This window comes from Polyodon spathula, chromosome 4, assembly GCF_017654505.1.
Source record: "Polyodon spathula isolate WHYD16114869_AA chromosome 4, ASM1765450v1, whole genome shotgun sequence".
NCBI lineage: Eukaryota > Metazoa > Chordata > Actinopteri > Acipenseriformes > Polyodontidae > Polyodon > Polyodon spathula.
In genome coordinates, this window is record NC_054537.1 from 81,303,133 (window position 1) to 81,327,911 (window position 24,779).

Consider the following 24,779-nt stretch of genomic DNA (forward strand, 5'->3'; position numbering starts at 1 on the left):
ATTCTGTGCTTTTCAATTATTTCCCCCCAGTAAGGGAGAAAGATGTGCTAACAAGGGATGAACCTTGATGTACCGAATCGCCTTTTCTCATTGCAAAACCTTTCTTATGTTAGTAGATAAAGTTTATAACTAGTATATGAAAGCTCAGATGTTATCACTTTATAGATAAATCTAATAAAACAGAATACAACTTGAGTTAACAAGGAATAAATCACAACTGTCTTGGGTTTTAGCTTGCACATTTATTTCCACTTAAAAAATGTTTTTTTTTTTGTTTTGTTTTTTACAAAAAAGTAAAATACCCGTTTTATTAAAGTAGGCAGAACCCATCCCCAAGACTGTACAGATATTAACATATGTGCCTTTATGTAACTTGCTTTCCATAACCTGTTTTCATAACATATGGCAATCACATGATTTGCTTTACACACACATATATATATATATATATATATATATATATATATATATATATATATATATATATCCAGACACTTTTTTTATTTTGTTTTGTTGATATTTTTTCTCTGTAAAAAAGGAGATAAAGTATCCGTCTCACAGAGTAGGAGGTATTGATATTAAAATTCCCCTCTATTAATAATTGGTTTACATCAAATGTATTTATAACTTTGTACTTAATACGTCGTGTCATCAGTGCTTGTTAATGAGAGCTGCAACAGGCTGAGGATGCACAAATATGAAAATATTATTTAAAAAATAATAAAAAAAAAAAAAAACAACAAAACAACAATAAAAATTATTTTTAAAAAGCTACATAGGTATTTTGAAAACTGCGTAAAAATAATGGTTTAGGAAAATAAACCTCATCCCAGTGAATGTATAATGGCAGTAAATATGCCAAATATGTAAAATATATTATTGCACATTATTAACAATTTATATTACAAAGTAACTATAGCGACGTCAGAAATACATACTAATAAAGCTTTAATAGCCCTCATCCTCCTACACTGAGAACTAAGAGGTATTTAACAAGATTCCAAACAAACTTACAGGTCTACAAGCGCAAATAATGAGCTGCAATTATGATAACAAGGGTCTTAAGGAGTGCATCTGTCTATTTAGTGGCCAAACGCAGCCCAGAGGTGATGGAATTAGTAGTACAGAGAGCAGTAGGCGCTGTATGACATTTGTGGAGCACGAAAATACCAACTAAAAAAGAGGAAGGGCAGCAAAGTTGTCTTGGCGGACGGAAAAGAAAAGTTTTCTGAGTAGGAGCCAACAGTCCTGTCAGCATGAAACAGGGTTGTTTGAAAAAGACTCAGCCAACATCAGTTATGCTGTATCCTTAGGAAATTATATATATTGGCCTGCCCTTTTTAGCATGACATCCAGAAATGTGCCTAGCACTCTAGAAAAGGTGGATTGGGCTCTCCCTCCAGACATTCCAACTGTGGTCTGAAAGGAACCAGAGGCTAAGGTGCACAGAACACCACACTTTCACATGTGCAGGGATAACAGTCTCTAGATTGACGCTGAGGTCTAGCTCATCCCCCAACTCAATTAGGTCTAGGATGACCTGCGGATTGAGACGATAATGCTTTAGCACTGCATCCTCCGGCATCCCAAACAAAGTGACCCTGGGATCGAATATGCAGGGTCTTCTTCATCTTGCCCTTCTCCTTTGAACGTGTTCCTGCCTCTCCTCAACAAGAGCCAAGTGTTGCCACATCAGGAAGTGAACCACAGTAGCCATCCTGAAGCCAATGATAGGTCTCTGGAGATGTGTGCTTTTATACAGCTCTTAGTTACTCGCTTCTACAATGGTTTGCACCTTGTAACGAGGTGTACAATTTTTGGAGGGTCAGCAATTGCATAAGTGCAAGGCAAAATCCTTACATCACATTATAATGTTTGCACCCGCTTAGTATCCAGATCCCGCCCAATTCCATGCTCTTTTCTTCATTTGAATGAATTTCAATATAATTTTAATGGATTATTGATCGCAAAGTGCAAATCTGATAGCGGGTGCAGAACGGCAGGTAAATACCATTCTTTACATAAGCTGTGCGCAATCCTTACATAATTTGCATTTCTTAACCAAACAATAAACAATTGTAGACTCAAAACAAGCCCTTAAACTAAATGTCTTATTTATTTGTGGGTTGGTAACATTATTAGGAGCATTTCTACTATTTGAAAGAAACCGTGCTAATGACAATTTAGAGAACATGGATTTGAAACACTTGCCCACTGTGTTATTGGTAAGGTGAATAATAATCTGGGATGGTAAGCAGAGCTGGTACTTAAACCAGATGGGGGTCAAGAGCAGACCAACATACACTTACATGAAATCAAAATACGGCTTTGTTGCTGCCAAAAAGGGCAGGGAAAGATAAAACTCATACTGGAAAGAGGTTACTAGATCTTCCCCACAATTCAGTTTCTATTTTAAGTGCATACATGGAAGGATGGAGACAGGAAGCCAATTATATACAAAAGACACAACAAACTCACTTAGCAGTCCCTGACCAAACTCTACAAATCTTGGGAAAAGATTTGGATGTCTCACTTAAAAAACGTGCTGAATTACACCTGGGTTAAAAATGGGCTTTGTTTAAAAGGTTAAAAAAAAAAAAAAAAGTCATCTGCACTGGCAAGACCATAATACTAGAATTTGTACCAATGACAGTCAGAACTGAAAAAGGCAACACCCTTCTAGGAAGATTGGAACAGTGTTTATCCACTTACTAAAACCAGAACCATTGTCTATATTATACAATATCATTCCTTCTTTTCATACAATATGGATTCGATAGCTATGGCAGAAACAACACACTGGTCACACAAAGTTTATTTACAAAAACTGTCCACTTGACTGACACCGACTCATTCTCAGTGCTTCAATAACAGGTCTCTCCCAGTCACTTTGCAGGCATCTTCTCCTTCCCTCATAACTGAGAATATGATAGCTTCGGGTTTTCAGGCAGCAAACCCGAAGGCCCATTAGATTTCTGTCAATGTAATCTTGTAGGCATCGCCAATGTTCTCAATATGCATTACAAAAGTGTCTTCATTGGAGTAGTGCTCAATGATGTTGTCATCCATGTTGACCAAAATACTTTAAAAAAGGAAATAAAGAAAAGAAGAGATGAAAACATAAAGACTTACTTCAAGAGGAAAACAAATAACATTTAAACTCAACTGGAAGTAGAAGACCAAAGCCATTCAATTATTAACTAGCGATGAGTAGCCTGTTTTCCATCTCAGTTTGACTTATCATTAAAAAAAAGAATTCACATAACTACATTCTGACAACCAATTATTCTCATGAAGGTTGTTCAACCTGGCTCTTGCTGTCTGCCACCAACAGTGGAACTTGTGCTGTCTATGTCACTAATGTTGAAATGAGTTTGAGTTCTCATGGAAGAATCTCTTAATGGTATCATCAGGCACTACAAACTTCCTTCACATTTTTTTACCTCAAGTGTTTGTTGTAGGATTCTTACCCTTTTTTGCTTTTCTTGTACATTTTTATCATCTTTTCAATGGGAACTCCATACTTTTCTGACACCTGCAATAACAAAGGGAAACAGCTTAGTAAAACATCCCTTCATTCCTAGCCAAGCGACCTTATTTACAAAGCTTTGAAGTAGAGTCCTGCGCAGGTCCGATTTTTACAACCTGCTTCCAACCCAGACCTGCTACTACAGGACACGACCCGAACCTGCAAAAAATTACATTTTTTTTTTTTTTTTTTACACACACTCAAATCGCAAACCGCGAAAGAGTTCACATTCTGACCCGAACCGGACCTGCTTTTGCAGATCACCCACGGGCACCCGACCCGATGAAGGACTCTGCTTTGAAGCGCTAAATACTCATAATGCTGTTTTATATGGTTGGTGGATTCTTTAACAGTAAACATTTTATGACAATAAAATGTGTTTAATCCATCAAAGCAGACTAAAATAACATGTTGCTTTGTGAATAGGGCCCACAGTAATCAAGTACCGTACACGAGGGCAGCATTAGCTTATTGGATCCTGTCTGAACTGATAAATGGTCATGTTCTTGAAGTTAATTGTTTCAAGATAATGTACTTACCGCATCCATCAGCCCCTTCACAGTCGGCGATTTGAGGAGCAGAGCGTCAAACACTTCATCCGATTCCTTGCGTACATAGAGAAGCACTGGAGAGACAGAAGCAAGGCCTTAAAAAACTATCAGGCTCAAAGGTTTATTAGATCTTGGCATTTGTACATCACGGGCCCTATTCATGCTGTTTTAACTGCAGTAAGGTAAGAATGTTCAAATAGCTCATGAGATAAAAGGTTGCGAGTAAGTTCCAGCATTACAAAAATCTGCTGCTTCATGATAGTTTAAAGCTAGTCACTAAAACTGCATGTGGGTCTGTCTACAGATAAAAGTCAACCTGCAGAAAAATGCCAAAACTCGGCTTTACTACACAACTGCTCTGAGGGCATAAAATACAATCACTGGCCCCCTCTAATAAACAGCTTTACAACACAGATGTTGCTGACACAGGGTTTGTAATGTGGACACCTGTAGGGAGGTTTTATATCCACCTATGCCTGGGGCATGAAGGAGTCTTTAATTATGCCAAATAGTACTTTAACACTGTTGTCTACAATTTACCAATGACATTGTTTTGACATTGCCAAACATATTGCACAGAGTTCAGAACAGTAATACAGATGTGTTTGAACATGCGCAACTACCTCGTTTGTTTACTTCTTCTTTTATCTGTTTGGGTGGCGATGGGCAGTAGTCCTCTTCAGAAGGCCGGAACATTCTTTTCACCAATACACTGCTGTAAATACAAAAACGAATTTCTGGTGAATATTTGTTTATTAAAAAAAAGAATTCCCTCCACCCTCAAAATAACAAGTCATATCAAGGTAATGTGAGTGATTATTATTAGTAATGTAATAACAGCTTGTTGTATAACTTTCTCCTGCATTTGTTAAACAACGTACTGTACATCGCCAGATGGCAGCAGACTAATAATATGCAAGATTAAAAGGGACCAGTAAGATGCAGAAAAGATTTGATTCAAGTTAATACATTTAGGTTAAGATATGCACTGCAATTAAAAAAAAAAAAAGAAAATTCTGTTCCACAGAACTGGATTTAGCATGCAGTATTCGGTGCATTCTAATGCGTGTGGCTGAAAATGATCCGATTAAAACATACCCTTCCCTCTCCATCCCTTCTGTGTTGAAAGCAAAGACCTGCAACGAGAAAACAAGTTCATTATAACCTGATATGATCGATCATGAGATCTTCTTCCCACTGTATAGACAGACCTGCAGTCTGGTTCAAATCAGTTTTATCTGTGCATTTTTTGATTGCTTGGCATACCTAACTTTAGTATCTTTTTACAGTTTGTATTGCCCTATTACTCTTACCTGTCCTGTTCTCTGCAAATTCCCAAAGTGCACATCAGGTATAAAGAGAACAGGCTGCGAATCGAGATCCGTCATGGATTTGAAGTAGGCGGTATCTCCTTTCTTTTGCACTGGTAACGTGGGCAGGTTTGTGTCTTTTGCTAACAGAGCACAAAGAAGAAAACAAGCAAACAAACAAAGCCATGTTATAAGATCTATTAGATATACTATGGCATCTTTAATACTGTCCTTTTTTAAAAAAAATTTGCCACAAAGTCAATCTAATCATTTTGTTGCAGGTCAAAGGGCTGTTCATAAATGAAAATAAACACTCGAGTTACGGAACCTTATCAAGAAAGAATCCAGCTTCCTCAACACCCCCCAGCAGTTTAAAAGTACTGTAATTCATCCTGTGGAAAGTCATTCTACAAAGAGGTTACTGAAAACTCAAAGTGGTACACAGCTAGCTTACATTGCGACCCGATACAGACATACATTCCAATCAAATAAGATACAATTCTATTTATATAGCGCCTTTCATACAAAAAGTATCTCAAAGCACTGTACAATACAAAGCAAAAAAATCACAATAAAATACATTTGTATAAGGACCCTAAGGCGTGTCACACACACAAAACTGCCAGCAGTTAGACTATTACTCAAAAACAGTCTAACAGATAACCAAAATTAAAGAGATAAAAAAAAATGTGATTCTAATTGTAAAAAAATGAGTTTATATCAATAAAACCATTAAAAAAAAGTTTAGAACAAAAATGTAATAAAATTAGAATTTTAAAAATAGGACAAAAAGAAAATGCAGTTTAGATTTAAAATAGGAACACCAAGATATTTTATAAAAATGTGTTTTCAATCTTGACTTAGAAATAGTCCCAGCTTCCCTGACAGAAGGCGGCAGAGAATTCCATAATTTAGGAGCTTTGCAAGAAAAGGCCCTTCCTCCGCCTGGAACAACCAGTAGCCTTACATCCTGTGATAAGAGTGTGGTTAGGAGTATACAGGGTCAATAATTCCTGGAAGTAACTGGGTGCTAATCTATTCAGGGTCTTATTAGTTAAAAACAAAATCTTAAAATCAATTCCAAACTGTATAGAGACGCAGTGCAAAAAGGACAGAAAAGGAGTTATCTGTCTGGCCCTGGTGTGGAGAATGGGGTTTGTGTACTAAGAGTAGAGCGACACTTACAGTTGGACTGGGAAGAAGCGCTCTGACTTTTCATCTTCTTGCGGTTCTGTTTCCTTTCTTCATCTCGGACTTTCCTCTCTGCTCCCTGGGATTCAATTCAAAGAGGAAATTGAGGGGCTGTCTACATTCTGACTCACACCCAGCACACAGGGATACAAACATATTATTACCAAATCCAATACAGGACACTGCCAAATCTAATACAGGACAGCGGGATGAGAATGTCTGGAGAGTTTGCAAATGTCCAGCAGAGGGCAATAATGAGCTATTGCCATGATTAGACAATTCACTCCCACACCAGCAAAGACTGGTTCTGCGAGTTGGTAATTACCATCTAATTGATCATTATATGTATAGTTACACAAATTCTAAGTTTTAGTCGCTTATAATCTCATGTTTAATAGTCCCCTGCTTTTATGGTAAACTTGAAATGTGTTTAGAATCTTGAAACAACGCAACAAGTATCCAAAATATACCCATCGCCGTAGAAACAGCCACTGAAATGCAGAAAAGTCCCTCTATTTCCATGAAAACTGTATAGGATGTCCACAAAGTCCTGTTACCCCCATGTTTTTTCCTACAATTAATTTTTATTTTCTGTTGCAGAGTAATTGCATTAAAGAATAGAATAATTGCAAACATCATACAAAATGAAAGATGGCCGTAAAGTCTGAATATAGAATTGGAAGCTGCTTATTTTTAAAGCTACACTTGGTAATGGTAATACATATTGTGGCGATCCGCGGTTCCTGCGGGGTTTCTCACAGGCGGTGGTGGGACTCGAACCCGAGCCCTCCCACTCTGAAGCATAGTGCCGATACCACTGTACAAAAGAGCTGTCTCTCTTGCAAGCTGGTATTGGGCTTATGTCTTCATATTTCATTGCGTCACCAACCAGCCCTGACCCCTACCCATTTTCATTTTCGCTACAAATGACAAAAAACACTTATTTACCGTCTCACTAGAATGTGCAAGACATTTTTAAACAATTGGCAAATGAAAGAGCTCTGTGTGATATGTGAGATTTATATATATATAAACACAGAATCAACATAGCAGCTCTTGAGCCTCTATTTAAAAGTTTCAGACAGCAAAAACTAAATAAACTAGATTATGCGTGCGCACACATAGTTATCTCTATGAAAAGCCATTTGGGACAAAAATGCGTTGTGCTGCTTTAGAGCGAGCCAGAAAAAAAGTAAGCATGTCAATCTGAAATGCTTCGCTTAAACAATACCCAACTTCATGAAAATGTTGTGTAGTGATTTGTATATAGAATGTGTATATATTATATTATATATATATATATATATATATATATATATATATATATATATATATATATATATATATATTCCCCTTCACTTTACAATGCCATTTCCACATTTGTTTTATTTGAAGTGTTTAAGTTAAATTTCAGTTTTCGTTATTTTGTTCAGCTACAAAAAGGCAGAAGTAAACCTCATGTTATTACTTTATGAAAACATGTCAATGGCCACTGTTTACTGTGAAGAAACAGCAATGGTAAGGGATAGTAAATTCACTGCGGTAAAGTAAGCCCTACACAACATATTCTTTGCTCCTAGGATATTTTTCTGTTTTAACATGTTACACTTTGTACAGTCTTGCTGTAAAATAAAGGCATACACACACAGGGGCCACGGCCACGCCCTCTGCCCCTGCTGCTATGCTGTCTCTGTCTGCGTTCAGCACAACATAATGGCTTTTAATACTTTTTGAAAAACGAACTAATATTCAAACAAATATTTTAATTATGAGCAAATATCCAAAACTGAAAATCCTGTGTTCATCCTAGCACACGCACACACACATATGTACGTATGGCATGGGTTCTCTATAGACAATGTGCAAAAACTGACACTGCTAGGCTTGGTGTGTGTCCCAATCCTCTGTCTGAGCCCCACCTTGTCACAGAACACTTTGATCTGGGAGTAGGCCCTGTGAATGGGTCTGTTGCTGCGGTTGTTGTAGCTATAGGTATCAATCTGGATCATCAGTGGCAGGCCCTTTACACCCTTCTGAGAGGAGAAATCTGTGCTCAGGCAGTTCACTGTGATGAAGATCTGGAAAAAAAACACAAAGGAAATAAAAATCAGAGTCCATTTGGTCTTACTCATATTCATATAATCAGTAAATACACGTAAGAAAGAAGACACTTCCGCACTCGCTCTAATGGAAAGGCGACCGAGAGAGGCATCCTGGAATCACCACCAGGGGTCAGTCTCGTATCGACTGCCGAAAACTCTGTTACTCAAATGATGTACAGTTAACCTTAAAAAGAACTGATGATAGCATATCACAAATCATTTTACAATCTATAATTTAAAAAATGAAGCCATTGTAAAAGTATACTAAAAAAGGCTTTCACACTCTTCCAGGCTTTCCACTCTTCCAGTCAAAGTATCGAACACTACCAGGGGGTATTTCAAGGAGTTTCAACAAAGAAATGGGTAGGAAAGCAGAAGGCCACTTTATTTAGTAAACACTTGGGGTTATTCAAGTGCATTAACTGCAAAATCCCAGCAAAGGAAGTTCCAGACGACTCCCTTGGATTTGTTTTACTGCTAAACGTAAAACAAAACAATGAGTTTAATAACAGATCTCCCATCAGTTAACAAAGTAACGCTTCACAAACCTCAGTTTACAACAATGTGCATGTAATGCTTTGAAGTTTTACATTTGTGGTTCACTGCTGAAGGAAAGGTTGGCTACTGCTTATCTTAAAACCCTTTATATCATTTTTGTTTTGTTTTGTTTTTAAATACAGGATTTCTATCATGTGTTTATTTGTATATGTATTATAGTATATTGACCAGATCACTAAAGCACTGAAGCAGACAGAAAGACATACAAGGTCTAAAAACTTGTTTAAATCAGCTAAAAGCAGGGTAAATTTGGTTTTCACTGACGCACAATCTCACGGCTGTATCAATAGACCCAGGCTCTGCAGACAAAAGAACCATAAGGAGACGTTTAATTAAAATCGATCAAAATGACACCTGAATGCTCCACTTTCAAAGCAAATGTTGGTCAAAAAGACACTTGAGACCTTCTCAACATTATTCCAGCCTGACGCCCCCTTACTCACATTTCAAATGCCTCACTGGGAAAGGACCTGCAGGAAATTCAGTCGAGATAAGGGTTGGGCATATTTCAAACAGAGCTTTAAAAATCGACATATTTCACTTCACACTGAGCTTCTTTTTCAACAAGTCTCTTACGGCAGTTCTATTTCGATATTCTGCACTCCTGCCCAGGTGAGCGGAGACAAAACATGAAACTTTCCTGACCTCTTTCTTTTGTTCAAGTTCCGAATTGTTCAAGTAAACCCTGACCTGCATTTGTTCCAATGTGCAGTATGTGCTGTAACTGCATGGTGTGCACGTGTGGATATCTGCTCCTTTTCTTCATTTTAATGTTGTTGTTTGTTTTTTTCCTGACACTCCCTCCTCCTCCTCCCCCACCCAGGGCCTGGTGTCTCTGTTTTAGCCCGACAGTTTATATGCTTTTGCCTTGTCTACTGGATTTGATTCAGTATTATGTCCCAAGGCTGTTTGCTGAGACAGGGACATGGTGTGGCATTCTTTGGTCTCATGCACCTTTGGGTTACAATAGTACTTGTCAGGACAAGCCAGTGAACACAAGCATCAGGCAACCAATACTGTATAACACCTCTGACCTCTGTCTTTATATTTACATCTTTAAGATCTTCTTTGTGCTGTATGTTGTGAAATCAAATTATTGTTAAATATGCGAGCACTCTCTAAAACATAAACATCACATTCATAATAAATTCAAGCTGCACTGCACTTTTTTGAAATTCCCAAACGTGTATGAAATACCTTTATTAATAAACGCTTCCCATTTGATTTGTTGTAAGACAACAGAAGAAGCTGGTGTGTGAGTCTGGCAGGGAAACATATTCCCTGACGTACGTTCTGTTTTCATGAACACAGAGGGTCCAAGATGCTGCCACTGTATATATGAATGCCTCTCCAGTAAAGCATCACAGGACACTGACATTCATGATAATCATCACATCCATAACGGTGGTGTCATTTTTCAGACACAAAAAACAGTGCCTATCCTACATTCTTTGCTCTTAGTTCATATGGGCTTATTAACCAGAAACTGAGGCAGTGGACAAAGGATGGATCAAGCATTCAACAGTACTGTGCTTTGAAAAAGCAGGTTAAAAGAACTGGGATTGCTAACACAAGCCAGCCCAAGTTAAATATCCATCCCGCAGTTACTATTGAAGTTAATTCAGCTGGAATCGTCACCTAGCAACAGGTACTGTCGGAACATGTTTAGATGTAACCTTTGACCCCCCCGACATAATACCTGCCTCTGAGACAGTACAGCTCCTGATATAAATATCTAGAAATACCTTTGGTCATGCTTTCTAGAGACTTGTGTAGCAGTGGTTAATGGAGACTGAAACATTTAAACACCTTTATTAAGTGTTAAACCAACCAGCCAAAGCGGACAATAAAGGTTGTGGGTAAACAGGGCCAGGGGGTCCGAGGCATGGGGGGGGGCCATGCCATGCCCCCTCACTTTGAAAAAAGAAACAAAAAAAGGCATTTGTATAGTACACAATGTTTAATTGTGGTTATACTCTGTATAAACTTTTAGTTCATGAGAAGTTTAAAATAAATGCATTCCTGAAAAACTGTTGCAACCCCCCCCCCCCCCCCCCCCCCCCCCCCGGCATGTGGTCAGTGGTGGGACCTGGAACAGGGGGGGGAGGACCCTCCTACCCCACCACCCCCCCTCAAAAGGCTCTGGCGCCGTTGAACAGGGCAATAACCTTTAAACCCATATAAAAATTGCATGTTTGCGTATCCATCTACAAAGGAGCTACATTCACTTAAACTTTGGATATGTGTCAATTTACTAGACAGACAAACAAAAATGACTGAGCAGTGATTAATACACTAACATCCCTGTAGTTGTTTCTGCTCCATGGAGCAACAGCAGTCTAGGAGTTAAAAGGAGTTGGCAGGTACCATTCAATGCTCCTGGTGGCTTTAATCATTATCACAAAAGCTGCAGATAACATTGTCAATACCCAAGTGTTGCAGTCACAGCAATGCTTTCAGATGGTCATCAGACCAACCGTATCTGCTGTGCCCACCTAATATAAAGCTACCCATTCCTTCTTGTTAAAAACTGTAAACCACCATATTTAAAAAGCCTATGTCAACACATGTAAATTAAAGTATTTTTCACATTTCTTAAAGCTGTGTAGATCAGGTAAAGCTATTGTCTCCAGTGCAAGTACATGTACTTAACAGTCAACTGTCACCATGCTGCATTTGTGCCAATTCGTTTGTTCTGTTATATCCTGTGTTCTATGACTCTGCAAATGGCCACCATTAAGTCGGTAGCAAATCCAACATACAAATATTTAACTAAGAGATGGAATTGAATTACTCTCCAGGGAGTATTTGCAGAGCCATCATTAAACTTTCAGACTGGATACAGACCAATCCATCAGGGCTTAAGTGCAGCCCAGCCTTTGTAGCTTTAGCTATTTCAATACTATACCTCTCAACACTGTTGTGGTGATGTGTGAGAGCTAAGAGAGAAAGAAAGAAAGAAAGAAAGAAGTCTACAGTTTATTGGTAGTCTGAATATCTGCTCGGGCCATCTAGTGCAAAGTAATTTTTTTAAAGTTTGAAATAAAATTCTAAGAACAGAAGCTCTTAATAATTGACGTTAATCCTACTTACCTTTGCTTCCTCATTCACATCCCAGGTGAAGGAGACAGCATTGTAAGCAATTTCTTCAATATTCCCAATGGTGTTAAAACTTTCTTTGTAATCAGCTGCAGAGAGAAAGTGGAAAACACAGTTGCAGTTATACTGTGAAGTTATGATTTGCATTCTAAAACTGCCTGAGACTGCAAATAGGACAACAAAAAAAAAAAAAAAAAACCTGTAGCTGGTTGAGTATTAAAAACACTAGGCAAGGACACGTTCTGTTTCAATGTAGACCTTCAAATTGAAATCAGTGTAAGCAGGAAATCAGTTTTACATTTTAGTCCCTGCACGTATCCCTGGTAATCTGATATTTACTTAAAGTGCAAAAATTAACTAGTAGCTTTTATCGGTATTCAAGGCTGGAACCTCACCCCTACACCTGTGTTCCTTGCACAGTAAGCTTATTAACATTTGCACTGCCCAAACAGTCTTACAATGAAGGTGCGTCATATGAAAAGTAGTCTTTCTTCAGTGGACTCAAATATTTCCTATGAAGTCAATTGCTGCTTTGATACATCATGAGAATGTCATCATGACACTAAACAGAGTCCAAGGCTGGAGATTGAAACAGGACACCCTGCTAAAGCCTAGAGAGCAACCTTAACCACAAGCCATGTTAAAAGGCCAGTAGTCGTCAGGTTTAATCACCGTCCAAGTGACACAAGCCATTAAAAATGGAAGCAAAACTTTAGTGGATAACGGTAATCAATAGACAAGCTTTATCTCAAGATAACACTTATCTGGTTGGGCAAACAAACATGCCTCCTTCTGCAAAGCTATTCATTCAGATAAAGAAAACTACCTATCTAGTATCAACTAATAGAAGATAAATTAAATAATTTAGTTGTTTAGTCAACAAGCGAGCCGTGTGTTTGTATCATGGCTTTATAGGGCTACACTTGCTACTGTATTGGTATTGATCACAGAGAGCTAGAACTATACAATGCTCCTTCACTGCAGTGCACTAACATCTGTGCAGTTTTTAATGGAGTTACCTTCACACATGTCTACAGTATTGGAAGTTGAAGAAAAAATACTGAAAGGATTCGTAACATTTACCTCCCAACAGGTGAAAGGTCCCCAATAACCACAAGCACTTTCCTTTCAGACTTTATCATACAAAATATTGGTAAAACAGTAAACACAAGAGATCCGACACAATACACATGTCCTGTAAAGACATTTCGTGAAATCTGTTAACTTTGCTGTGCAATCATGAAAGCACAACATTTTCTATGAGGGTGGGATGAAGATGACTGAAACGGGACACAACAAGGTGAAGCAACAGATATCATCAGGAATGTCCAGCATGTATCTGCTGTGTTTTAGTGGCTGGCTGTGGCTCGTCAGAAAGGTGTAGTTGCCTGTGTTCTGTAAGGCAGCACCGTGTCTGGGCAGGTAGAACAATGCACCTGGAATGCTGAGGAATAGCTGAAGGCACAGGCAGTAGACTCGATGGGAAACAAAAATGAGGCACTTACAAAAAAGCAATTTCTCAGTCTCTCGCATGATTCAGATTCTTTAACAGTTATGCATGGAAATAAAGCAGTAGAGATAAAAGTGTTAGTCCCTTTTATAACAAATATGGTTTGGCATTTCTTAAAAAGAATATAACTGGTGGGATTTTATGCCAGTTCACTTTACAATAAAGATGGTATAATATGCAGTAATGTGTATACGAGCAAGCAGCCACTGCTTCTAATACATTAAAAACATCCATGTTAAGATCTGCTTCATAAAGTTACTTGATTAAAAATAAACAGTAATAACAATTATTAAGAAAAAAGAACTATAAATTTAATGTTGATCCCTGCTCAAGTGGCACTTTCTTGAAATGAGATTATAAACCTATGTTATTTTTATTATTTGCTGTATGTTAAACATTCCAGGCATGTTGACTACAGTATGGGGACACCAAAAAAAGGTCAGACAGCTGAAAATAAATTTTGGGGGGAGTTGACATGAGTTTTTATGTTTAGAACAAAACATTACACAGAGGACAATGTGAGTCTCTTCTGAAGGATATTGCTTGTGCTGGCACACCCAAGCCCCCACCCTCGTGCTCCAGTGTGTAAGGAGGCAATGGTGAAGTTCATCTCCATCATTTCAAACCTTTAATTTTCCATTTTAATGGCTCACGTTTCAATATACACTGGCTACAGGTCTTTTTTTTTCAGTCCTAACCTGTGCAAAGGTGCTGTATCTAGTCATGGGAACCTTTGTACTTTGAATTTCATTGAATGTTTTACAAATCCTGATAATGCAACTTCTCTTACAGAATTACACGATTTGTTTTCACAAACGCCTCTCTATAACTGAAAACTGCATCACAACCCACTGTGGAGGGGTGGACAAAAGGTGCATTCCTTGCTTGTGTCTATACACGTTGCACATTTTGTACATTAGGATTCCCCTACACTGGTCGTGTTACACACAAACACGTGTTGCAACTTGTTTTAGAATTCATACAGAACAAATTCTGTATTTATGTTAATCAAGAGAGCACTCTTGAATTGTTAGCAAAGCATTCTCAATGCTGAATTAAAAAATGGCACTTGGTGGAGTCAAGCTTCTGACACATGATGACATGAACGCTTTTTTCACTGTGAAAGACCTGTCAAACTCATGACATAGACAAGCAGCAGATGCTTACCGATATCGAGGACCCTCTGCTTTGCTGTGTGCTGCCGTGAGTGCCAGTATTTCCAGTACTTCAGCTGTTCATCTCGGTTCTTATCTTCACTGAATACCACCATGATGACACTCTGCGAGGAGGTTACACAGTTACATTACTGCTCCCCAAACCTTCTCTTTTACAGGTAATTAAGGCTGCATGTAACAAATATTCATTTTTAAACATGATACAAAACAATCTCAGTGTATCAGGTTAAGAAATTTGAGTGTACCGACTTGGATCCACCCTCATTCCTAAGGTAACTTACCCTGACTTTGCTGATGGGATGTCGAAGGCATTTATTGGCGCCCGTCTCGCTAAGCGTCACGGCGTAGAACTGTCCTTTGTTTAAATAGGTCATCGGCCCCTCCCCTTGCTTCTGTTTTAGAGATTTGGTAGCTTCTAACATGTACTGGAAAGTTTCTCTAAGGAAACAAAATATTTAATTTAATGGAGATATATATATAGATATATATTTATATTATATGTATATATATATATATATATTATATAATTATATATATATATATATATATATAAAATACTAGGGATCACACTAACAATGCAATTTCAGGTTCGTTGGTCATTATCCCACAATTATTTGCTAAGCTCTAGACACTTTCCAGGCTTTCCATGTTATGTGTGAAATAATGTATTTTCCATTATCAAACTAGCTATCAAATTAAATTGGTCTCCTGTCTGTTCCAGGCTGCTTTGTGTTAGTTTATAGTTGGTAAAAGATGGAGACCAAAGTTTTAAAAAGGCAATGCTAACAGGGTTTGGCTTTTGTGGAGTGTCAGCGATGTAAGTTACTTACACTCCTGGTGGGTCATAGAGGAATTCTTCAGGCCCTGAAGACGATGTGCGGTATTTCTGTTCACAGGGAAAAACATTTTTATAAGCACACTGTATTAAAGAATATGCTTTGTATGTTTAAAGAATTCACAGAGGACCACTTTCGGAATGATTAGATGTTGGCGACTAGTGCATGCAAACTTCTTATGAAATAAAATAAATTAAATAATTAACAGAATTAGAAGTGCAGTGATCACCCATTGGTTCCAATGGTGGCTTTTAATCTATGGTTTATTCCATATAAAATGTACCTCTGGCTCTTCTTTCAAGGACTCGTCATAAGTGCTGTCTGGCGTGCTGCGCTGGTCATCCTTGAGGTAGCTGGAGTGGTGGATGGAGGGCACCTCGTAGGGGATGGGCTCGAAGATGACCCTAGGTTGCTCGTCACTGTCCCCACGGCTGTAGTGCACGCCGGGGCTCATGAACACGGGGGTGTAGACCTCCCCCTTGCCAGCAGGGCTGGCCTCCTGGGCGTGCGTGCTGTAGTGCTCCCTCTTAAAAGACTCTAAGTGCTCAGAGTTCAGGGACAGGTTCACTGGGAGGGACTTCAGCACCTGAACTCGGTTGTCAATGGCAGCCATGTCATTCTGCCCATCGTTGCCACCCAGGCAGCTCCTATTAAACAAACAGCATTTACAAATTCGTATCTCCTTTGAAGGATTTTTGATGATGAGGTGACGCAATGAAGGATATAAGATGCTTCCCTGCATTAAGTGCAACACATCAGGACATTGCAGACGAACTTGATGTAGGGGGATATTTTGAAGAATAATAATGTGTAACGGTGTTGCAGCAAAGACTGTTGGTAAGGTTCAAAGTTAGTAATGTGGGTGAAAAAGGTGAATAATTGAATTACTCAATCTCTTTCTGTCCAGGCAGCGTGATAATATACTATAATCGACAAGCTTACCTTTTCTCATGGTCGTCTTGGATTTCAGTCACTTTGTTTAAAGTCAAAAGTCTCTTTTCTTTGGGAACCTAAAAAAAACAACATTGAATCACATTATTTATCTGGTTTACATAGTGAAGCAACAGAGGAAAGAATACTAGTCCTTCATTTCAGATTCATCCAGTGCATGATTTCCCAATCACCCATTTATGATAATGTGTAGTATTCCCTTACAAACACTGGAACAAACATCATTAATCTATATAAATATTGGTCTGGTTAGATGTTGGAGGCTTTCCTCAAATTACTATAATTTTGGCCAGGTTCTTGCCGGGCAACTAAGGAACTTAAGGGGTTGGGGAAGTTAAATAGGGGAAGGTAGTTTGAATAATATAGTTATACATTTAATTCCTCATTTCATCTTCCAGCCACCCTGCTCCCTCCAACAATAGAGCAAAAATATTACATACAGTTTTATTTTCATATCAAAGTACTCACAAGGTTCAGTGCTACATGTTAACTGGAAGTGTTATAATTTAAAAAAGCACTCCAGTGGTATAGATTGTATATTTTAAATCTCTCCTCAAGCAGCAGCTGTTGTTTGGATACTGAAGAAGCAGAGTGACTTTGTGAACACGGAAGTGCACTCAGTACGTGAGCATCTGAAGATAATGAAAGTTCCATTTGCATATTCTTTTTAAATAATAATGACTGGAAAGTTATTTTTTCAGTAAAAAGATAAGGCCGTTGAGCAGCCATTGTATCTCCAAGGTGCTCTACAGTCGAAGGGTGTGAGAAAGCTGTCAGGCAGAACGAATACAGAGCCCTGTCTAAATAAACATGCAGTGCGGAAGACCTGAAGTGCTGACGCCTACCTTGTAGTAATCGTAGAGGAGCCCCAGAGCTGCGGCGCTGTCCTCGTCTCCGTTGATGCTCATCATTGCCTTGGTGGCTGCCGTCAGGGGGTTCTCCAGGTAAGATTTCCAGGCTTCATCCTCGCTCGTGTAGGCCCGCCGGGAGTGGAATGAGGTCTCGTTTGGTACCACCACCACCAGCCTCTTGCTGCTGCACAAAGGAAGAGCAGTTTCTGCATGTTAGTCTGTCTGTTTCTTTCTTTATTAAACCACAGGACAAACAACTGAAAAAAAATAAGAGTGCTGTTTAAAGTTTCTCTGTTCTTTGGTGACGAAATATTTGTCAGCTTGACTTAGTTTTGTATCAGAATTTATCACTGAGCTATTACAGTTATGGGTGAAGTCAGGAACCTGACTATATATCTCATAGCCTCGTCCCTCAAACCTCTACTAGCTACAAGCCTCGTCTTTTCACAACCCTCCTCGGTCTGTTGTTTATTTACAGTGAGTTTGACACAACCTGTCATGGTGGAGCCAGATTCGACAGGCCTCACAAAGAACCACGATGAGGCCTCTTGTCATCAAGACTGTATCAAATTTGATAGAAGAAAAATGTAAAAAAATGTAATGGAAAATACCATAGGCATACCATCGCAATATCAATGCATCACCAGTAGCAGACCGCAGCTTTGCCAACAAGGTAGGATTGGAAATAAGACTTATATTGCATGGCAGTTTCACCCATTCCAGGTTTTAATATGTGCTTGATTAGCTACAGTCTATAGGTAACAAGCTCAGCGTTGTCTTATTAAACTCATGCTAAAACCAGAAATAGATTTAACTACTATGCAATGGGAGTCTTTTTTCCATCCCTGCAATGGCAACACATTGTATGTCAAAATAAGTCCCTTTTCCCAAGTACAGTGTCACTGTGTTGTCTTTGAAGACCATTTTGCAAGGGTCTAGACAACAAGGTCCTCACATGTCACACACGTGACCCCTATGTGTTTTTTTAGATAGGTTAGGTTCTGCTTTACCTTTAGAATTGTTTTTCCACTGCATACAGTGGCTCATGTTCTAATAAAAACTTAAAAGGATTAAATTAAAGTCAGTGAGATTAACAGAACTCATGTTCATGGAAAATGCCAAAGCTACATTTAAAAAAAGGATTAGCTTTTTTGCAAATTTGTACAGCCTGAAGCTTTATAACCAAATACAACTCGATTAATGCACTAATATTTTTAGAGCAAGCCTCATATTTCCAAAAAACAAACCTCATTGTTAAAATAACAATTAAAAACAACACTTAAACCACAGTTTCAGGCACAACTAAAACATGTTTAACAATGATCACACCTACCTTTGTACTGTAGTTATGATTTTAATGTCAGATAAACATTCTATTCCCTTCAACTTCACTGGTAGAATCTTGATTAGATTAACTACCATATTTCCAAGTAAGTTTCATGAGTTATTTACAATTAAAGAAGTAAATGAGCATCTCTTAAAGCAAAGAGTAGGTTCACACAGGTACATGTAACACTTATGAACTACATTTTTAGAACGTTTCCTGAAACGGAAGAAATTCAAATATGTATTTTTCTGTGTTTTCATTTACAATTAAAAAACTGAAAAATGAAAATTTTGGTGAAAGTCACCATAGGTTTTTTTTTTTTTTTCTCTCAGAAAAAAAAAAAAAGAAATTTGAGTCAGTGGTTCAAAATTACACCTCTTTCATTTTTTGTTACTCCTGATAAAATAATGGAAAACCAAACAATGGTTTAACTTTAAAATGCTTGCCATTTGTGTAATGAAACACACACACTTATAATTTGAACACATTAAAATCAACATTTCTCAAAACTATGGTTCATTCACTTCAGCACGTGGCTATCAAACAAAACAAAATCTAAAGGGAAAGCTGACATTTACATGAACATACCAATGTCAAGCCACCTGTGAGATCTAGGAAATACGCTGCTTGCATTTTTAGTGGGAGAGAACCCTAAAGTGAAATGTTGATGTAATTACATAAATGCTGTGCAATTAACACATTCCGCCTTTGATGTGTAAACTTAATTCAGAGAAATAATTCCTCCGTGTTTGATTTGACAATTGTATGGATTTTGCTCATTTTAGCCTTGCAGATGATCATCAATACCTAGCCTACTCTTTGGTACCACAGATCTTTTTTTTTTTTAATTTAAATCAGATAAAGGTGTCTCTTCCCCAGTTGCTAAAACTGGTTAAGGCTGGACTCAACACAGTTTCAACAAACATTGCAGACTATAAATGTTGTGCATCTTGAATTGCATTTTCAAATCAAATGTCATGCAGGCAAGGGAGTGGGTAAAAACCAGCTTAAGGATAAACAGCGGCAAAAGGCCCCCAAGCCAGCTGTCTTAAAACCTAAACACTTTTTTTTTCTTTTCATAGACAATAGCAAGATGAATCCAATGACATGAGTTGTGTTGCTCCAGTAACAAATAAACAAAAAAACATATGGTGATTGATGAATAATTATTTTTGATCATTATGGGGACAATTAGAGTATTTGATTGACACATATCATTGAGTTTTAATTAACTGCCTCGGCTGGGTAGAAATGTGCTGGTCAGTGTTGTCTTTAAAGTTTTACCCATGTTTCCCTCTTGTTTTGGAATCTATAAAAACATAACCCAATAAAAGATGTTGGTGTTGATGGTTGGTTTTGTTTGTTTGTTTTACTATATAAGTTCCGTAACTACACCAGTACTGTCAACTCTCCCGTATTTCCATGAACCACAAAGCCCGGGTACGCTCGAGTTGTCCCTCCTCTCCTCCTAGGGCTGGACTGAAATTTTAATGCCTGAATTCGGGGTGGGAGGAAATTACATCATTAAATGTCAATCAAAAGTGTTGTAGGGGGCGGGGATATACCGTATAATGGAACATTTAGGCTGGTATAAAGTCGGCGGATTTGCTACTTTGGGGGATTTTGACGGTTTTTGAATTGACATTTTGACACCAAAAAAAAAAACCACGAAAAATGCTCAACATAAAAAAGAACAGCCATACAGAGGCGCAGTTTACATTGCCTCTGGGTTTCTGATCACATCAGATCAATTCCAGATTTTTTAATCAAATCTTTAATGTTTTTAAGCAAATTAGTTTCATCACTGCCATTCTCAGATCTACTTTGACATCTGACACATTATTTACCTTGTCCAGCGCTTCCCTCCCTGTTCTGCATACCAGTCTGCCAGAGGTATATGTACTGCATGAAACAAATGCGAAAGAATATCTATATGGAGTTATCTTTTAAATCACTGACAGTTTGACTGTAATACCGTCTGCAAGGAAAGCATGTCGTGACCTTTAACTCGCAAGCATTTCCTGCCCAACTCACGTGATAACTGGAATAACTTGGAAAAAACATGGAAAGCCTCGTTTTTCACCTACTCGAGTTATGGGAGAATTCAGACCAATTCAAGCGCGCTCGAGTCGATTCAAATTGGTTGTTCGTGGAAACAAGGTATATATTGTCACATAAGCAACGCTGTAAAAAGTCAGATATTCTGTAAACTGTGCAAGACTGTTACAGGACTGATTTAACGGTGGGAGCAAGAACGGTGTTTGTGGTAAGCACGGGGGATCACAAAACACCAAAATGCCAGTGACTCAGAAAACCGGAGGTTCAGTCAATAGCAGCAGCTTTCGTTGCCAAAGGAAAAACGGATATAAAGAACGTTGCATATGCATAGACCTTTACATGTTGTGACTAGTTCAGCAAATCTGTAGTAGACATGTTCTATCACTCACACCTTGCATTCTGCAGGAATGTTAAAAAGTCACAAATATAGTGAGAGGCGTTTCTACTAGAATTTCAGCATCAACATTGCTATTGAAAGTTAGATTGATTGATAACATGTCTTTACATACAGCAGAATATACCGAGGTCAATTTAGGTTCACTTTCAAGCTGGCAGTATTTACACGACTCCTTGGTATTTACTATTGAACCTCCAAATCTATGTTACAGGGCAAACCAACAGAAAATTGGGGAGTATTTTGTACTTTACCAGAATTTTTACATGTGCATCAGCATTGATGATGCAAAAAAAAAAAAAAAAAAAAAAAAGATAGCTGACAGTTTCTCCACATATGTGCAGTATAATGAATAACTTTGCAATATTACCTTGTTGTGTATTTTGACTTTTTTTTTTCTTTTTAATTGATGGCTTACTGAATTTAGAGGTGTCTTGTTCTTGTTATAAGTAGGTGCCATAGCTCGTCCTATAGGGTTGTTGCATGTGATGAAAGTTACAACGCCAACGCATGCTTTGCTGTTGTGCAAAAAATCAACTACAGTGGACCTGTTTACAAAGTACTGTGGCTGCTGCCAAATCAGCCAGCCACAACCACAGTACAATATGAACCACGGGCCCAGAGAGAATTTGATTGTGAAGCAGGTTGTTATCTGTTTTCCTTTTTTAAAGCAATTAGAAGGAGACCGTATCACAGTTTATCATTCTACCAAGTAATAAAGTGTATGCCTCTGTCTTATGTAGGTATTCACTTCAGTTCAGGCCACTAAGACTTCAGTTTAGAAAAGCTCGCTCATTTTGAAAACTCTGGTACTGACAGGTATGCTTTACTTGTGCTTTAGTTAAACACGTTATTTTGACCGACCTAACTGACGGGTCAGGATATCGATTTTCAAAACAACTAAACACAAAATCTTTGAATTTTGTTAAGTGTTAAATATTCTGCAGTGTTTGAGACAGTGCTGTTCAAACGGTTTAACAAACAATATGAAATCAAATTAATTGTATGTTACTTGGACTATAGATATATATATATCTATATATATATATATTATATATAATATATGTATGTAAATATGTAGCAACCTTAATTGGAATTATTAAATTCAAGTTAAACAATTTTGCTCGAGCGTTGTACTCAAAAAATGACGTGCCTTTGGGGCTACACCAGACCCCGTGATTTGAGTCAGCTCTCAGCCCTACAGGATATGACGCGACGCGCTGCGGGGTTATTGTTCATAATAAATAAATAAATAAATAAATAAATAAATAAATAAATAAAACAAAAAAACAAAAAAACACCCCCGTCGTCCACCAAAACGTGGATCGAATAAATCGGAACAGGTAGACATCTGCAAAATCCACTTCCCAAATATTACATATTACATCATACTACATATATGACAGATAGATATATCGAAAAACAATCCTTAGCCTTGTGCTGCAGAGCCCAAACAAGTATTATCACTTACTTGTCCGTATCCTGTGACATATTTGGTCCAACAAACTCCCCTTTTCCTCTCTCTTGTTCTCTCGCTTGTGAAACTGGACTTTCAAGTCTGTGCAGGTATAGGTGTATGGACCGTCTGGCGCTTCTTCCCAGCCAAGCACCGGTATGATCACTGCGCGCACAAACAAGATCACCATAAAGTACAATTGTACCGGTAAACACTGTTTTTTAGGTCCGATCTACCACCATGCGACTTGTGTGCACGTTTTTAATCTAATGTAGAGCTTTACGCTGCTTGCAGATGGCTGCAGGTGAACTTTCCTTTCAGTTGAATTTTTTCACTAGTGGCGAGTAACGCAGGGTTCAGGAGGGACGAGCTTAGGCCGATTGGCAACAGAACAACCAGAGGCCTACGTTGATAGGCTGTGACCTGCCAGGTAAGACCCGCCTTACCTGAAACTGCTCACAATCTACCTTCCCAGGTAAGCTGGTTTCTGAAATGCCCAGATGTGTCCCAATTTCAATGGGCTGCTGTTTATTTTCATTATATTTCAGGAAGTAAAAGATTGGGAATGTTGATGTGTTCTACATGGAATTATTTTCCTGTAACGCACTGAAGCTCATCTATTATTCTGTATATAGCTGTATAGTTTAATTTAGTTACTTAACTGATAAATAATTGTGTGCAACCTAGAACTTTTACAAAATGTCAACCACTTATCTAGAAAAAAGTGTGAGAAAAATGTATTAATTTCATTAATTAAATATAGTTAAATATAAATAAGCAGGTTTTATAATATTACATTGAAAAGTAACATTTTATAGTTTTGTATATTATTATTATTATTATTATTATTATTATTATTATTATTATTATTATTATTATTATTATGCCACTTTGTGTGCTGGTAGCTTTCAAAAACTGGTGGCCAAGTTAACTTTTACCTGCATAGCAAATGATAAAATGTCAATGCACATGTGTCTTTTGCATTGGTGGATGAAGAAAAGGCAATGACAAGCACTACAGCACGTGGCCTAAAATAAACAAACAGGCCGAGCAAGGTACTCAGACTTCCTGGATTACATCCGACAAGGATTATAGTGTGGTGCTGAAGTTAATGTTTTTATTACCATACGTACTAATAATAATAATAATAATAATAATAATAATAATAATAATAATAATAATAATAATAATACTGCGCGTGCAGTCTTAGCAGGAATCTTCTACCTTATAATAAATTATTTCACATGTTTTGAACATCTGTGTTGTTTTCTTGATGACAGCAGGGGTTTGCTTTTCTCAGAGACAACAGCCCAGGCATAGTGGCCTCTGAGTTTTATATCAAGTACAGGTATACTTATAACAAATATGACAATGCAGTTGTAAGCGCGGGTCTGGCCAGCGTAATAAAGACAGCGTTAAAACAAGCTTTGCATTAGCAGCAAGTACACCTCAGTAATAACTGCAGCGAAGCGGAAAGAAAATAGCATCCTTTATGTCAGTGATAAATATTAATTGTGGATTAATAATAATAACCGCGTGGCTTCCAATACAGAATGCTTTGCTGCAGTTATTGCCAGATATTGTTTCTTACCAAAAAGATAACACAAGTAGCCTTTATTTAAAAATAAATAAACAAATGAATAAAGTATTGTGTACCTCAGAGAACCAACTGAAAACCTGTGAACATTGAATTTATTTTAATGAAGTAGATTTACTAAGAAAAAGTATAGGCACTCCCAAATTGAACGTTTCATTGTTTAATATGAAAAACCAGTAGGTGCAAAGTACAAAATTAAACCAGTATGAGGGAAAAAAAAAAAAAAAAAAAAAACATTACTTTGCTTGGATGCCATGTTAATGTAAAACTGAAATAGTTCCGTT

General features: G+C 37.8%; 1 protein-coding gene across 1 annotated transcript; it reads right to left on the reverse strand.

Annotated features, from left to right (window-relative positions):
- Window positions 1-1,885: 1,885 nt before the first annotated feature.
- Window positions 1,886-23,250, reverse strand: LOC121314937 (grainyhead-like protein 2 homolog). The gene is made up of 16 exons (XM_041248717.1): window positions 22,914-23,250; window positions 17,658-17,847; window positions 16,804-16,871; window positions 16,145-16,508; window positions 15,856-15,911; window positions 15,307-15,463; window positions 15,018-15,129; window positions 12,335-12,429; window positions 8,501-8,659; window positions 6,576-6,660; window positions 5,394-5,533; window positions 5,179-5,216; window positions 4,704-4,795; window positions 4,069-4,154; window positions 3,471-3,535; window positions 1,886-3,082 (listed from the first exon to the last, which is right to left on the reverse strand). The coding sequence occupies exons 1-16, from the start codon at window positions 22,931-22,933 to the stop codon at window positions 2,968-2,970; spliced, it is 1,842 nt and encodes a 613-aa protein (XP_041104651.1). The 5' UTR covers window positions 22,934-23,250; the 3' UTR covers window positions 1,886-2,967.
- Window positions 23,251-24,779: the final 1,529 nt, after the last annotated feature.